Genomic DNA, 18,269 nt, shown 5'->3' with positions numbered 1-18,269 from the left:
AGAGCCTTCAGTAAAATAAATAATACAACAGTAAACAAATGTTAGCAGGTCTTCGTGCAAAATGTGCAACCATTGCTTCTCATAACAATGTTTATTGCAAGGAATTCACAGAACCAGCATTTTGGCAAGTGAAGTAGTGACGTACTGAAAACATGTTTGTGCAACTTGGATCATGCAATTCTGGTAGCCAGACAGACGCTGAAGGAAAGCTGATTCTTTTTTGTTACCTTTCCAGTACATTATTTTGCTACATTTTTATGGATTAACATAACTACGTATTATATAGTACATATGTTAGAAATGCAACATGGTTTTTGCGCATAAGCTGTCAAAGGATCCTTCAGTGTTTCTTCTTTGTATTTAATCATTTTGTTCCTTTCAAATCAATTACAATTTTCTGACATTACAGGTACATTTGCCACATGGCACTGTTAAAACATTTGTAACTTAAGACTATATGGTCTTTGTGGGAGGATCTTAATTTCTCCTGATGTTGTCTTTTATTTGATGCACTTCTTTCTCTGTTGTGTATAGTGTACCCCTAAATCCTAGCTTGTGTAGTATGTCGGTAAAGTGCTTTTTCAACTGTACTGTACACTTAGAACACTCAGTGGAGTTGAAAAGACCTGGGGAGTTGAAAGATCTGTACATTAGAATTATCTTTATTTAAAAAATCCCATGTTGGTCCATTAAAAGGTATAACAACATACAACAATGATACACTTCTTTTGGGTCAATACAACTACAAGAACTTTAAGCCATATGTGAACATTCTACATACATGAATCCAAGCAACGTATGTCGGTCTAAAACAAAATAATTACTGTCTGCTAGTGAGAATTTTAGTATACTCTGCTGCAAATGGTTTTCATCACCTGATAAACACTGTAAACTCATATCACACAAATGTAAGTGTCCTGAGAAACCTTCAGGGTCAGACTGACCTGCCGGGGAACCAGGGAAATTCTGAGTCTCAGATTCCCCCTGCCTTCTTACTGCTTCTGCATTGATGTAAAGATGGAAGGTAGCAGAGGGACCCTGCAAATGTATTCTCTGGTGGGCCCTAGATGCCCCAGTCCAACACTGGGAACTGTATGTAAAAAAAAATATTGGTCCTGAAATTTTTTTAGATTTGTTGTATATTGTGATACCTTTAGTGGACCAACACTACATTTCTTCATAGATTAAATCATAATGTACAGAGCTTTCAAAACCTCATAAATGTCTTCCTCAAGTAAACCAACAAAACATGTGTGTTTGTTCATTAGCAAACAAATAACTGACCTGTAAAAACTCAGTGAATTCCAAGTAGGAAAGCTGTTTCTTCCTGTTGTGTCCAAAATGGAGTCGAATAAATTCGCAGTCCCAGTTGAAAGGGATATGATGGTGAATGACGGTCTGTCCAAAGATGTCCCTAACATTTTCTTAGGATGTAAAATAAATCAGTGAATCAAATTTTTATTTCACTCTAGGAATGGCCTACAACACATGTTCTGCCATTCAGTGCAGCAATTATGCATATTCTCAATCAATTACAGAATTATAATACCACAGATTCCATTTAATTAAAACCAGCATTGTGTGTTTAGCATCTTACACCTGTCAGTGTGTTTTTCTTTTTATTGAACTACAAACCATTTTTAAATATGCTCTTTCGGTAGTTTTAATTCCTTGGTTTGCACTACCCTATGAATTAAGAACAAGCTCTAACAGTTCCTTTCCAGTTTCCTGTGCTGAGGCAAATGGAACAGGACAAGACAGAATTCAAATAGAATTGTCAAGGATATTTAAAGAATTGAGGTATCCTGATCAGCAATATTAATAAGAACTGCAATTCTAATGGTGTATGTTGGAAAATCCCATTTCAGACTTAAAATCGTAAAGACATGTATCCAAATTTGAAATATTGATATAGTCTTATTAACAGTTTGTTGTTTCATGCAACAGCTGCATTTTAGTATACAGCTGTATTTTGGATTTAATGATAGTATGACCAATGTTGGCATGAGGCATCTGTAGTTTGAAACATGACTGCGAAGTGTGTTGAAAGACTGGACTCAAGACCTGTAACCTCTCTGATGAAGGGGAGTGGGAGTTTACCATGGAACCCGTCAAGGAAGATACACCGATATTCCTCCCTCCACTCAACCACTTAGAGGTGCCATTAGCGCTTTAATCCAAAATTCTTCATTTAAGAGGATTTAGATGGGACCAGTCTAATGAAGTTTAATGGATAAGTCATGTATGATGATATTGGATTACACGTCCGCTGTTCCTTTTACATAATCTGCTACACACTTTAAGAGAAGAATTCGGACGTAAAACGCTTAAATCATGCAATGCTGATTTCATTTCATCAATATGGCAATGTCAAAAAAATTAACTGCACAATCCCCTAATTTGTACTACTAGTGATAAAAAAAAATAATGCACATGAATAATAAATCCAAAAATTGATTAGGCGAATTACACAATCAAAGTTAGATTGCAGTTCAAAAGAATTAAACATACAGATGTGAAAATGGTTTACATTTGAATGATATGGTGCGCTATGTACTAAGAGTCGCAAATCATATTTTTGTTGAAAATGTGACACATGGAAATCTCAAATGTAATTGCAATCGTCTGTGACAGACTATGTACTAACCTTATTTTTCTCAATATGCACCTTAAGTGTTAAAAACCTAGTGTAAACCCTAACAAGCCTTTATACTGTTAGTGCAGAATTAAGTTGCTATGTATCAACTACATTCTATTTCATGCAGGTATTTAACATGAAACAATGAGTCAAACCTAATTTTAAACAAAATATGTATTGTGTGTATGGTCACATAACGACCGTCACACATACAATACAAATATTATGAAGGTTGGTACTACTTTACACGCAGGAGAAAAAATTCAAATATGATCTTAGTACATAGGCTCCTCAACATTTCCTTTTGAAAACCACGTATTTGTTAATTAGTTTACAGAATTGATATGCCCCAAACTATCTTCCATGTAGATTAAGGCGATAGCGCTGATAGTGGGTAATTCTATCGACTGCAAAGTGGATATTCAGGGGTTTTTTTCCGGACGAAAACCTCCATTGACTTGAACAGGGTTTTTGGAGGAGAGAATCCCCGAACAGGCGCTTTGGAGCTTAAAGAATTACCCCCATAGTTGATTATCCTGAAATAAAATCAACAGTTTGCCTACCAAGTTTAGTGAAGGTGACATTCACAAACATTTGGAGAATGTTTGTATTAGTGCAACAGCCATAGATTGCAAAGTCCAAGGAGCAGAATGAGTGTGATTCGGATGTTCTGAACCAAAGAAAAATATAATAATAACAACATTTTAATTGAATACGCCTTGATGTTTATTTTCACTGATGCTTGGAACAAGTACGTTTAGTTTTCACAGACACATACAATAAAGTGTGACAGTGCTGATTCAGCTCCACATCACAGAAACTCCCGTTGACTTGAATAGGACTTTCTATGCGGTAGTGTGGAATCGGCACTGTCCCATTTTATTGGCTAAACCCAATAAAAACTTATACCACACAGTCTGACCAGTCTTCCTACTTGGGTGAAGGAGAGCGCACAATCCCAACCAAACATATAAAGAATACAAACCACAAAATAGTTTACTATTTCATATATATATAGTGAGATGTTGAGGTAGACTATTTCCTATGCTTTCACATATCCCAAAAAGGTACAAGGCACTTTAAAGAATGGTGTGGATCTCAACAGGTATAAGAAAGGCATCTGTAGGTAACAGACAGTAGGGAAAACGTATTGGTAAGTCAAGTAGGTTTAGGTCTCGCTCAAGAGTCTCACCCACCGACACCGCAATATTTGGCGGCACTTATTTATTGATAACATGTTTTACCAGGAAGTAATACATTGAGAGTTACCTCTCGTTTTCAAGTATGTCCTGGGCACAGAGTTATGATGACAGATACATTGTTACATTAAGTGAGCAAAGTTATACATTATATACAAGACATTCCATGCACAGTAAGAGATAATATATATTATAGGCGTATGTAACAGTTACAGACCAGATTAAAATGTGAGACAGCTTTAGTTTTGAAAGAACTTGTGGTGGTGGCTGAGAGAATCTCCGGTAGTTGGTTCCAGTTGTGAGGTGCACGGTAAGAGAAGAAGGACCAGCCTCCATCACTGCCGGTATGTGGTCAAATTATTTTATATTTTTTATGAGGAATATGCTATATTAGTATATTATGATTTAGAGACATTTACATACATTTGATGCTTTCTCTTGCTTTTTAGATACCGTATTATGGATGTATTCTATCACCCTAGAGAGAAGCAGCTTGTAAACTCGTAACAAGGATGTTATACTTCACTTATCTTTTAGAACAATTATACTGTAGTAACTTTGTTAAAGGATACATGGGACTTATGCTAGGGATGTTATGTATGTTGAGAGACAATTCGTTTCCTCTCTTATAGGCCTGTATAGTCATTATTTATGATTGGTCTTTTACATTTATTATATAAACATTGTTTTTTTTCTCTCTTTTTGTCTCCTATTATTATTCATTTTTTTAATTGCTTGTATGCCATGTATTTATATAGGCATGTATGTTTATTTGTAGAGGGTCATGTTAGTTTATGAACATTATCAATGTTTATATATTGTCATTTCTGATTTTCATGTTTATATTATCCGTTTCAAATTGACACAATTGTCATTATTTGTCTTGTTTGTTGCTTAAGATTTAGTTAAGATATAAAGTAGGATTCATTTTTGGTCAGTAATTTATGTAATAAGTTGCGTCATGCGCAGGGTCAGATTTTCCACAAGGCTGACTAGGCTATAGCCTAGAGCGGCAATTTTTTGCGGGGAGGCAATTTGTGTGTGTGTCTTACCTTCTCTGGAGCAGTTCGCGATCTCATGGCGAACTGACATCAAGTGACGCGGTTACGTGGCGGAGGAGGGCCTCCCCCAAGCCTACAGGTGGCAAAAAGGTAAGTCTGCCACTGGTCATGTACCATTATTATATGATATGCTAATCATTATGGCACCTAATAGGTTTCTAGTTAGCTGAGATGATATAAGATGGTCCTAGTGGCAGTACTGGATATGAGTCCTGACATAGCTGCCTAGGAGACATTTGTTGAGTCAGACGGAAGACAAAAACGGAAACCGTAAGTGAGCATACCGGGACTGACGGCAGCTGATCGCTAATGGTTCCAAACGCCGAGGTGTGGGCGGGTGAGACCCTCGACAGAAACCTTGACCTCCTTGACTGACTGACTGATCTCTCTCCTATTTGTTACCTATAGATGCTTTAATTACAGTTGCACACTGTGAATGCATTTCATGTTTTTTAACTACATATAAAGGATTTCGATAGTCTGCACTTGTGTTTCTACTTCTCTTCTATGGTTCCCAAGACTGAATTCCATCCATCCATAATACAGAAGATTGATCAAGAATCCATACCTATTGAGATCCACACCATTCTTTGAAATACCTCGTACTTTGTTTTGAGATATATGAGGGCATAGAAATATAGCCTGCTTTAAAATCTCACTATTTATATGAAATACTACACTATATTGTGTTTATAGTCTTTTTTTGGGGGGGGGGGTTGGGATTTTGCACGCCCCTTTGCATTGAAAAATATTTCTGTGCCTCTCATTCAATTTGATGTTATTGTACACTTATTTGTATTAAGCTTTTATCTTTCATTTCACTATGATAGTTCTGATATTGACACTGTGAACATTTTTAGAGTTATTTTATTATTTTAATATTAACTTTTTTAGGTTGTTCTCATTTGTAACGTGATTTGGGAGACCCCAATATACAACTTGGTTTATTTTGCGGTGGGGTTCTTAATTGGATTCAGGTCCATTCAAATGAAAAGGGGTTCAATCTAAAAAACAAGAAATCTTGGTATATTAGCTTCTTCCCTAGTTAATCTCTGGCTATATTCCCTCTTCTAAAAATACAAACGTCACTTGTTCTTATTCCAACCCTCAACTTATTAAAAAAAACTGGATCATATAGTTAAATTATAGCAAATCGAACTGGATGTGACTCACCTGACATACAGTAAGATAGTTCATTTGACTGGCAAACAAAAATAATTTGTTATTGGGGGTTAAAAAAGAGAATATATTTGTTAACAAGTATTTGGTTGTATGCACAGTGCGTATAAATCCATCATGTCATATAATATCACAAACACATAAATAGAATATGAGTGTAGAGAATGCTAAATATTATTCTGTTCCTTTATCTGGTAATGTGCTTAGCTTTCCAGCATTTCAAATGCCATTTGGTGAATTTTGGTATAAGTAGGTAAAATAATTTGCATGAAATTCCAGGTGATTCCTCCACTACTCAAAGTTACTACATAATACCTGTTTCATATGTGTCATCTCTGATCCCATTACTTACACGTAATAAAAGCAATGCAAAACAGCAGCAGCCTATCCACTTTTTTGATGGCACTGAGAAATAGTGAAGATATTTAGGGCCAGATATATAAAGCAATGCTTTGCCATAAAACACATTCTAGCACCGGCAGACATCTCAGTTCATTCACTTGAATAAGCCAATTGGTGTCTTCCGGTAGTAAAAGGTAGTTTACAGAACTACACCAATTAGTCAACACAGGACGTTAAAGCTAAAACTTTCCAAACTCTGGTAATAACTGATGGCTGAAGAGTCTGCAAAAATGTATTCCGAAAGGCCGAAGCTCCCAATATAAATGGGTTCCTGTAATGTTTAGTCTGTTAAACACCATGTCTGACAGTGCCCTTTATTGGCCAATTATAGAACTACTTTTTCCTCCCCCTGAATCGTAGATGGCACTTCAGGTTTAGGCACTGAGGGAGCTACTGAGCAACATCTCTGGGTTGTCTCTGATGAGCCCATGGTGTTGTCCTCTTCTACCTACCGTTCTGTGTCCTCACCCAGCAACTCAGTCAGATACACATGGTGCTGGTTACAGTGCAGTGTGTGTGCTGAGGCTCTAACCTCTTCCACTTCTGTTATTTTTCCCTCACACCCTCCCAAATTACAAACAAGACAATCTCAAGGGTATTGAATACCCATCAATAAAGCATAATCCACATCAATCCTGCAGGTAAAAAAGTTAGTATTTATACCACTCATGATATATTATTATATGTGCCAACTTTTTAACGGAATCTACTGTTCATTGTAAATTCACAAGGCAACTTCCTTCAGCATGTTCAATTCACAAATCATGAAGTTCTTACCAAATGTAACTTCTGCAGTGCCACTCTTATCGAATAACTGATAAGCCACAATGAACATTGCATCAGGGGCGCACAAAACAGACTCAAACGCCAAAAACTCTTGGAAGGAGATCAACCTGTGGATAACAACATAAATACACCTTGTTAGGGAATATTTAGTGCAGACCTTGAGTTAACAAAGCGGCACATTCTGTAAACATTTACTGTATTATTATCCAGACTGCAATCTTTGCAGTTCACAGTTATTCACATTTTACTTGATACATACAGTAGTTTGTTATCTCATGTAAGAACTTGAATGTGTTGACAGAGTTCTAAGCAGAAAAGCAGCAGAGCTGAAAGGCTAATGCACTACTCGTGTGTCTCAGTCTTGCTATTTCCTTTTTACATTTTGTTAGCAAACCTATCAGATTGTTGCAACATAAAACAGCGCTGGCTTTGTAGTTATGGAACTACAAGACCGTGAATGATTTAGGTCCGCACTGAATATTTACAGTCTCTGCAAAGTGCATATTACAATATTTAGAAACATTGCGTAACAACATGTGTTTTGGCAAATTAAGTTTAAAAAAAATGTTGGGGTGATTCTGTCACGTTAATGAGGCTTGTGATTTAGCCAGAGTTATTTTTAATTATTAATTTTAATACAATATTCACACATATGCATGTATTATATGTATTGGGCAAGCCTGCCAGAAACCATGATTTTTAATGCACCAATCTCATGAGTTTGTATGTTTTCCATGGAGTAGTATGCCATAAAATTGTAAATCCTACTATGAAACCAAAAGCTACTTAGAATTGTTATATTTCAATGGAACAATACACAGTATGGTAATTTTGACATGCATCATAATAAAAATGTCCTCACCCATCTTTGCTCTGATCAGCAACTCCTGCTATTAGTGCCACAGTCTTAGGGTTGTAATGTGGATCATTGTGCAGTCTCAGGTATTTCTGCACAAAGTCGGTTGGGGTCATGTAACGTTCTCCATCTTTCTCAACACTACCGTACTGGACAAAAAATAAAAACAACACAAAAGGGAACAGTTAGGAATACTATTATCTTTATAAATACAACAAACATCAGCATCACGTGTACAGGGTTTATCATGTATTGCTACGCAACCATTCAAGAGTTAAAATCCGACAATAAAATATTTTATGGGATTTCAAATAAAGGGAATTATTTTTATAATGGACATAGGAACAGTTAGAGTCTTATGAACCGTCAACACTAGGTAACATCTAAAAGTGCATTAAGCACAGTATTCTGTCTCCAACAGTGGTCAGTATTGGAAGCCTCTGAGAGTACAGAACAGTTAATCTATGGAGCAAGATACCTCTTGTCAACTACATTAGGCCGGCGTTCAACGTGTTGTGATAAGACTTCCCTGTGCTGGAAAAGAGAGTCCAATCAAAGAAACTGGACCAACATCTCATATCGAACAAAAAGCAGACACTTCTAACTATTGCCTGAAGCAATAGTCTGTGCTGGTTGCTTTATTTGTTGTGTGCATATTTGAGTGGTTAAAATATCACAGAAAGCGGGAAAAGAGAAGCGTTGAAGGAAAAATGACAGTCTGTGTGGCCAACACATAAATCTTGCAGTATAGAGAAAATATGACAGTCATCCTCAAATGAGTACTACAAAAGGTACTTGCAGCATCTTAGTGAAAATATTACAGATGGTTTATTGCTGAAGGTGGCAGAAACAGGCAACTTTGCAGGTGATGAAAGATTCAGTTAGGACCTGAAACGGTGCCTGTTTCTGCCACCTTCAGCAATAAACCATCTGTAATATTTTCACTAAGATGCTGCATGTAGCTTTTGTACTGCTCATTTGAGGATGACTGTCATATTTTCTCTGAACAGTAGTTAAAATATTAAATGCCTAGGAGTTCAAAATGGAGTTCTCCCCAGAACACCGTGTAGGCTGCGGTTACCATGGTACCTTAAGATGTTAAAGCAGAGTTGCCTTCTCCCCCCCCGTGCTCATACCCCCTCACCTCTTGTGGCGGCGTCATTTGTCACCGCGTTGCCATGGTGACGGTCAAGTGACATGACGGACATGGCATCGCGGCATCATTTGACGCCACGTTGCAATGGCGACACGTCACAGCAGCCTTCTGAATCAAGGTAAGTTAAGTTGCAGAGACCTCACGCGATCCGCCGGCATTTAATTTATATGCCATGAGGAAGAGCGGGGGACCTCTGCAACCACCCGTGCCCCCCAGAAAAATCCCGTGCTCCCGTTTGCGCACCGCTGCATTAGAGTATTCATTTTCAACCGGGGATCCGTGGACACCCCTCAACGGTTCCGAGGTCAACGGGAAGGGGAGCAGGAGGGAGCTGGGACAAGTGTCCCAACTGATACAGGCCCAGCAGCGACCCCCGCCCCCGCCCCCCTTCCCCCACCAGCAGTAGTGGCAGCACCCCAATAGCAGTGATGTCCCGGCATTCACTTCCCTCCTCTGGGTCGGCGCCGGGGGTCGGATCCAACGTCCACCTGAGGGGGGAAGATGCGGACCAGCGCAGCACAGGAGGCCTCGTGTGTGTGTGTAATAGAGAGAGAGGGTGGGAGTGTAAGAGCGGAAGAGAGACAGGGGGAGGGGAAGATAGAGACTGGGGGAAGAGAGAGGGAGAGGTGAAGAGAGAGGGGGGGAGTGTAAGGAGGATGAGTAAGAGAGAGGGGAGTGTAAAGGGGGGAAGAAAGAGAGGGGGAGTGTAAGAGGGGAAGAGAGAGAGGGGAGTGTAAAGGGGGACGAGAGAGAGGGGGAGTGTAAGAAAGGAAAGACGGGGGTGTAAGAAGGGGAGAGAGGGGGGAGCGTAAGAGGGGGAGAGGGGGGGGAGTGTAAGAGGGGAAAAAGGGGGGATTGTAAGAAAGGGAAGAGAAAGTGTGAGTGTAAGAGGGACGGATAGAGGGAGAAAAGTGAGACAGGGGAGCGGGGAGATAGACGGGGGCAGAGAGACACGAGGGGAAAAGAGAGTTGGGGTAGCCCAGAATGACACAATATAATTCTTGGGTTCCTTAACTAAAAAAAGATTGAAAACAACTGCTGTAGAGTTTAAGAAAACAATGATTTTTTTTAAAGCAGCAGATCATGTTGATCTTTTATTTTTTGAAGAGATCTCTTCTTGCTCTTTCCAACTCTGTTTTTTTTTCCTCAATTAATCTAATGCTGTGTTCAGTAGATAAAAATGATTGAAATGTTAAGTGTCAAGAGATTTAAAATTTTAGGTCTCCAGTCTAAAGTAACCTATGGTGACCTCAGAGTCAAGAACTTAATGTTAAGAACATCTTGATTTTTAAAACTAAAAACAATGTAAATTTTTTTAAGGCTAAGCTTATGGTCCCGGCGACGCAACCTCGTGATGTCACCCGTCGCCGTTGGGGGGGGCGGGAAAATCTCTAGGGAGGGCGTGGGCGGTTACAGAGGTCCCGCGCTCGTCCCCACGGCATTTCATTTAAATGCCGGAGAAGGCGTGAGGTCTCTGTAACTTACTTATCTAGTCTCTGCCCGGTCTTCTGCGACACGTCGCCATGGCAATGCAGCATCAAATGACATCGCTGGGTCATGTGACATCACGCATGCGCGTCAAATGGTAATGCGCGTCAAATGATGTCACATGACCCACAACGTCATTTCACGCCGAGTCTTAGGACAGGGGGGGCGCGAACGCTGCGGCTCCCAGCAGGGGGGCCGCAGCTCGAGAAGTTTGCACACCCCTGGTGTAGGAGACAAAAGACAGCAACCAGGGGGCATGGTGGGGGGTGGCTGTGAGGGTTTCGCCCTCATTGGCTGAACCGCTCACGTGCCCTCTGACGTCACGCGTCAGTCGCCGGAAAAATCAATATTCATTGACTTTAGCGATTTTGGCCTCTGTGTCGTTCCGTCACTGCCGCGCACACAATAGGCACACGCGCCGGATTGCATTAACTAGTTTTGACGCGCCGTCGACATCATCGGGACTATAAGCGCGGCCTAGGACCAGAAGATGCTCAGAGGACACGATACAAACATTATTCGAGTTAAACTCATATAGTCTTTCAGGCAGGATTGCTTCTTTTAAGTCAATGGGAGGTACCGCCAGATCTGGGTGCGATACTCTGCATGGTGGCTTGATGAATCCTTGGCTTTAACTTCTGCGTAAGACTAATGTTCTTTTAAAGGTACATAGCACCAGACTGACAACAACAACAAGGACACAGTGAGATGGCGTTGCAACTTTCTATTTCTGACCCCACTGCCATTTTTATTGTTTTAAATTTTAAACCGACACAAAAAAAGTACAACTTGGGAGTAGTAACTTGGGAGCTGCGGGGTCACGGTCAAGGGACCATAGATGAGCTCTGAGGGACCCACCGGTTCATGTAAGGTTAAAAAAATAAATACAACATTTTGAGTCGGAATTGCTGCTTTAAATTATTAAACCTCTCGCTGCCTTTATTTTTCTCTAGTCATAAATGGAATTGCAGCTTCAACATAGAATTGTTAACATATCCATATTCCATAGTATAGTGTTTTCAACAGGGGTTCCAAGGAACCCTTGGGCATCTCTAAAGGGTTCCCTAAAATTTTCAGGTAATTTGAAAATTATACCAAATACAGAAGAATTTACAATGCATCTGATCTCAGAGACATTATTAGAGGGGGTTGGGGTTCCTTACAATGCATCTGATCTCATAGACGTTATTAGAGAGGGTCGGGGTTCCTTACAATGTATCTGATCTCCGACGCGGTATTAGAGAGGATTGAGGTTCCTTACAATGCATCTGATCTCAGACGCGCTATTAAAGAGGGTTGGGGTTCCATACAATGCATCTGATATCAGACGCGCTATTCGAGAGGGTTGGGGTTCTATACAATGCAACTGATATCAGACACACTATTAGAGAGGGTTGGGCGTACTTACAATGTTGGGTTACCACAGAATTTCACAATAAATTATAAGGTTTCCTTAACCAAAAAAAAGGTTGAAAACCACTGCCATAGTATATAGATAGTGTTTGTTTGTGACCAAACTATAATAGGCATTATAGTACCTGGAATTTCAGGAAATTGTAAATACATTCTAAGTACTGACATTCACTTCCACTGCGCTTCTAGTTAACTCTTGCTCTATTAGATGTAATGAAAATTGATCTAGTAAGCAGCCTTTACCTGTTTGTGGTAGGATTTTATTTTGCATTGATATCATTATATGTGTGACTGTCTTCTGTCTCTCATATTATACTGTATTACTAAATATACTGGATCCAAGAATAATATACTGTAGTAAAACCAAGAACACCAATAACATCATAAAACACATTCTGTCAATGATATGAGAATGTTCAGAAGGCTGCTGACACACCCAACATCAACAGATGCCACACGATACACTGCATGACACGCCTTACGGGGGAAAATAAGCATTTCTGCACGATTCTATGCATTTCTTCCCAATCCTAAACTGGATGTTGGAAGCAACATACAGTATGGTTCAAGAAATCACTGGCTCTCGGTGATGGAAGATATGATCACTTCTACCATCCCTTTTACTGTTTAGTCTACACCATCAGGAGTGGTCAACTCCCGTCCTCAGGTTTTAAGGATATCCCTGCTTCAGCACAGGTAACTCAATCAGTGGCTCAGTCATTGACCGAGTCACTGATTGAGCCACCTTTTTTGAAGCAGGGCTATCCTTAAAACCTGACCTGTTGGTGGCCCTTGAGGACTCGAGCTGACCACCTCTAGTCTACACGGTCTGAAAAAGCTTAGGACAGGGTATTCATTATTCATGTCTAGGAAAACCTCTGCTCTCTCCTCCTTCTCCTACTCCAAGCTCTTGAATAAATTAATCCAAACCTTAGCAGAATCCCTAGAAATGGGGAACTTTAATTGCATGAGACAGTTGTCGCAGCTGAATCTCTTAAAAGTCAGTACAATCTGTTTCCAATAAATTCGCAATACACAGGGGAGCTCAACTTACATGTTAATTTGAAACACAAACATTTTGTCTTTCAGACTCAGACTGGCTAACAAGTGACAGGGCTGGAGAGACAGTAAGCCTATTAAGTTATAAATATGCTGCAGTGTACAGTTTTTTTTAGCATCACAATTGATACATTTATATAAAGAGATGGTGCTAGATTCCTTCATATAAAGCAATGTATCTCAGCAAATGTATGTATAAACACAGGAAGTATGTAATAGAAATATGCATATACAGTACAAGTCAATTCCCAGATAGTCTAACTACTGTAGCTGAAGGTTCTGAGCATCAACCAATAGGAGCAAGAGACAGACGAAAACAACACTCAATGGGAAAATTGTATTTGACATGCAGCTGAGAAAAAACACTGAAAACTACATGAAAATTGGACACAATCCAAAGTAAAGTCCTATTGCAAAAATCAAATGTACAATGGTGAACCATGTAAACAATTAATCTTCGCTCGTCCCCAATAACTTCAGATAACCCTTTTAGAGTTCTGTCACTTGCAATGTACAGTATCCAATGTCAGTGGGGACACTTGTTAAAATGTCTTGCTATCATATATACATCCACACATGTATCACCTTAGTGTATGTGCATATCTATATCTATCTATATATATACTTAGTTAAGTTATGGTGGGTAAAAAAAAGAGACAAAAACCCTCCACATCAAAGCATATAGCAAATGGAAATATTACTGTATGCTCATTTGCATGTCTTAGACAGGTCTGCAACCCCGCCTTTCACCATTATCACACAGCACTTCCACTGCAGCAAGGGATTCTGGGAAATTACATGCAAATGAGCACAGTGCTCATATATATACACACAAAAAAAACTTACAAGATCCCTATATTAAGCACTCACAATAAGCCTGTAATAACTAAATCAAAAAAGAAAACAAAAAAACCTGGAACCATGAGTCAGCAGTGAAAATGCGTCAAAGATTTTAATAAGAAGCAGTGAAACACACTAACATAAAAACATACATAAACTAATGGTAACCTAACAAAAAATAACAAGCAAATCCTAACTACCAGTTAGGATTATTAAGGGGTGTCTGTTCTTTTTTGGCTGATTTCTATCTTTCCATTTATTTATTGGATATTTACTGAGATGTGTTTTTTGGCTCATTAGTTCAGTTTTTTACTTTGCATGTGTTGATATAAACTCATATCGTTTCTTGCTTGTTATTTTTTGTTAGGTTACCATTAATTTAGGTATATTTTCATGTTAGTGTGTTTCACTGTTTCTTATTAAAATCTTTGACACATTTTCACTGCTGACTCATGGTTCCAGGTTTTTTTGTTTTCTTTTTTTGATTTAGTTATTACAGGCTTATTGTGAGTGCTTAATATAGGGATCTTGTAAGTTTTTTTTGTTTGTTTTCATATTATTTTTTTATCCCTTAGCACCCCCAGGGTTTTTACTATCTTATTATTGGTTTGCTTAAGTTAATCTTTAAACATCAATATTATATTTATTTTTGGGTCCTGGGTTAGCCTTTTCTATTAATATAGTGTTAGCGACTTTTCCTTTTTGTGTGTGTTTGATATATATATATATATATATATATATATATATATATATATATATACACCTCCGAGAACATAAGCACAGAAAAAAACACCTCTATGGTGCAGCATACTTTTATTCAGATTAAAAAAATATATATAATCTATGTTTGTAGGAAATGCACAAATGTTTCAGTTAATTACTGCCTAAAAGCTCCTGTTCGGCTCACACAGGTACAGAACCCCTCGTCCTCAGCTGTTGCGCCTGCAGGTTCCCGCTCAGTTGATTCAGAGCTCCGGAGGGGCGCAGCGTGGTGACATCACAGAGATGATGCTTCTCCTTCTAAACCGCAACGTAAAATGACACTGCGGACGTCACCAACGTAACCTCACACGGTGTTGCATTGCCATGGTAACACGACGCCATTGGACGCTGCGACGTCTAGTTACCATGATAACGAGACGCCATGTGACATCACCTTGGTGACGCCCGTGGTGTTATTTGACGCTGCGGTGCAGAGGTAGGAGGGCGGCAGCAAGGAGGCGGACGCCACAGCTAAGTGCCTTCCCATCAGACCCGATAGGCCAGAGAGCGCGGCAAATGTATATGGGGGCCTAATGGGAAATCTGCCACAGTATATATATATATATATATATATGTAGCAGGGTACTCCCCCTTACTTCGTCTGTAGTATTGGTCCTGTCGCTCAGGAGGATTCAGTGGAGTTGCGTCGGCCATCTTGTGGTTGGCGCCGCCGGAAGAGGATGTCCTGGCTGTTCAGGATTTCCTTCGCGTACTGGAGTCGGCGTGTTGAGTTATGACGGAGACTTCAGAGGAAGAGGTAGTGTCCAGGGAGCTAGTCAAGCTGCCTGGACTAGGCAAGAACTATTCCCCCCAGGGCCCCAGGCAGTCCCTTCACCTCAGCGGAGTTTGTAGGGCCTGCTCACAGCATAGGGATTTCCCTGGTAGTGAGACGTACCGACGGAGAAGGACCAGAGCAGGGAAAGGAGTTCGTCCGATGGGAGGTATCACCGAGTGGCTGCCGGACGTGAGGCGTGAGGGGCTACTGTCGGAGACCCCGCGGCGTGGGATCCGACCGTTATCTTTCACCTGGAAGCATCCCCTGGTTACAGGCCTATAACCCGGAAGGTAGAAGTGCACCACCACAACAAGGGAGAGGGGCGCTGCACTCATACATATACATTTGGGAACGGGTTGCTCTACAGGACACCGGGTTCTAGGTGACCAGGGCACCATCAGTACTATTGGGGATAATTATACTCTAGGGGTATTATCATTGTGTGCTATTGTTATGATATATATATTTATGTGTTCTGCATTACCCTGTTGGTAAAAGTTATTCTGGTTATGTTATTGTGTGAGTATTTATTTACTGAGTACATGTTCCTGTGAGGAGCCATCCTATGCTGGGATCCTCACAGGTGGTTGTGCTGCACCTAGTCACCCTAGGCTCGCCAGGAGCAGAGGCTTAGTCCTTTTGTAAGCCTAACAGGTAGGACTGTAACACTAATTACCTGCTGTTTCCCTTAGGGGTAGGGAAAGGGTGTGACATACACACACACAAAAGGATCATGCCAACTGATAACTAAATATCTAGTACCCAAAAAGAACTAGTAAGATAGGGTTGTTAATATAGCCGCTGGCGGTGCTAAGCGATAATAATAATATGACTACAAAAGAAAGAAAAGTATCCCAAACAAATCACTCTGGTGTACAAAAAAAAGAATTCAATCGCTTTATTAACTACAATCACTAAAAAACAATTAAAACTAAATCTCTATCGACCTCAATAGTAATAAAGTGCATGGCCTGACATAAATACATGTTTGTATGTTTATATCAAAACAATTATAAGTCTAATAATACTAAGTGGTGTGAAGTGGTGTGCATTTTGTGTTAAGGATGATGGGAGGAATCCATTTGATTACCCCAAAACACCTAAACCGGACAGTCGTAATAACACGGTGGCACAGAACTGCAGCACGTCAGGGATGCACATGATATGATTACCAGAACCTGAAGGGGACAAAACGTATGAGCAAAATTGTACAAGAAATAGTCCCGAATCTTCCCCTATAGTATCGCGTAGTTGGTATCCACAGTCAAATAAGGCTAACACCACAGTGATACTTAGCAAACAAAAAGTCCCAGGTGTGTTCAAGCAGAGGAGTTTTGACATGTCAGACCGGAACAGCAGTGCGTCTTTGCTTATTGAGGCCAGGACAGGGAATGGAAAACGTCGCCCCGACGTACGTTTTGCCAACGCTTCTTCCGGAAACACTTCTGCCGTACTGCAGGTCTGTTCTTATGATCGTCCGGTGTAGGTGTTTTGTGGTAATCAAATTGATTCCTCTCATCATCATTAAAACAGAATTTACCACCACTTCACACTACTTAGTATTATTAGACTTATAATTTTTTGATATTAGATCATGTGTTCATGTCAGGCCATGCACTTTATTACTATTGAGATCGACAGGGATTTGTTTTTAATTGTTTCTTAGTGACTGTATTTAATAAAGTGATTGATTTTTCAATTACCAGAGTGCTTTGTTTTGGATACTTTTTTCTCTTGTGGTATATATATATCACTTATGCGCACATTCACGTCTCAGACATATCTGCAACCCTGCTTTTTACTATTATCTCTTAGCATACAATGCAACCAGTGTGTGTGTGTGTGTGTGTGTGTGTGTGTGTGTGTGTGTGTGTGTGTGTGTGTGTATAAATATATATACAGTTAGGTCCGGAGATAATTGGACACTGACACAATTTTCATAATTTTGGCTCTGTACGCCACCACAATGGATTTGAAATGAAACAGCCAAGATGCAATAGAAGTGCAGACTTTCAGCTTTAATTCAAGGGGTTGAACAAAAATATTGTATGAAACGTTTAGGAATTGCAACCATTTTCATACACAGTCCCCTTATTTCAGGGGCTCAAATGTAATTGGACAAATTAACACAATCATAAATAAAATGTTCATTTTTAATACTTTGTCGAGAATCCTTTGCAGGCAATGACTGCTTGAAGTCTGGAACGCATGGACATCACCAAACGCTGTGTTTTCTCCTTTGTGATGCTTTGCCAGGTCTTTACTGTAGCTGTCTTCAGTTGTTGTTTGTTCGTGGATCTTTCTGCCTTAAGTTTTGTCTTCAGCAAGTGAAATGCATGCTCGATCGGGTTGAGATCAGGTGATTGACTCGGCCATTGCAGAATATTCCACTTCTTTGCCTTAAAATACTCATAGGTTGCTTTCGCAGTATGTTTTGGGTCATTGTCCATCTGTAAAGTGAAGCGCCGTCCAATCAACTTCGCTGAATTTGGCTGAATCTGAGCAGACAATATATCCCTATACACTTCAGAATTCATCCAGGGTGCTTCTGTCTTCTGTCACATCATCAATAAACACTAGTGACCCAGTGCCATTGTAAGCCATGCATGCCCATGCCATCACACTGCCTCCACCGTGTTTTACAGATGATGTGGT

General features: G+C 39.8%; 1 protein-coding gene across 1 annotated transcript in view; it reads right to left on the bottom strand.

Annotated features, from left to right (window-relative positions):
• The window catches only part of SLC25A12 (solute carrier family 25 member 12), a 113,378-nt gene that overhangs the window by 73,407 nt on the left and 21,702 nt on the right, over positions 1-18,269 (bottom strand). The window contains exons 3-5 of the mRNA XM_075609078.1: positions 8,128-8,270; positions 7,257-7,372; positions 1,285-1,424 (exon numbers count right to left, since the gene is read on the bottom strand). Coding sequence (XP_075465193.1) covers positions 1,285-1,424; positions 7,257-7,372; positions 8,128-8,270 — 399 coding nt within the window. The remainder of the gene's footprint in view (positions 1-1,284; positions 1,425-7,256; positions 7,373-8,127; positions 8,271-18,269) is intronic.

The sequence above is a fragment of the Ascaphus truei genome, chromosome 7, assembly GCF_040206685.1.
Source record: "Ascaphus truei isolate aAscTru1 chromosome 7, aAscTru1.hap1, whole genome shotgun sequence".
Taxonomy (NCBI): Eukaryota; Metazoa; Chordata; class Amphibia; order Anura; family Ascaphidae; genus Ascaphus; species Ascaphus truei.
The sequence above is the reverse complement of the archived record's forward strand: the minus strand, read 5'-3'. Positions and strand labels throughout refer to the sequence as shown.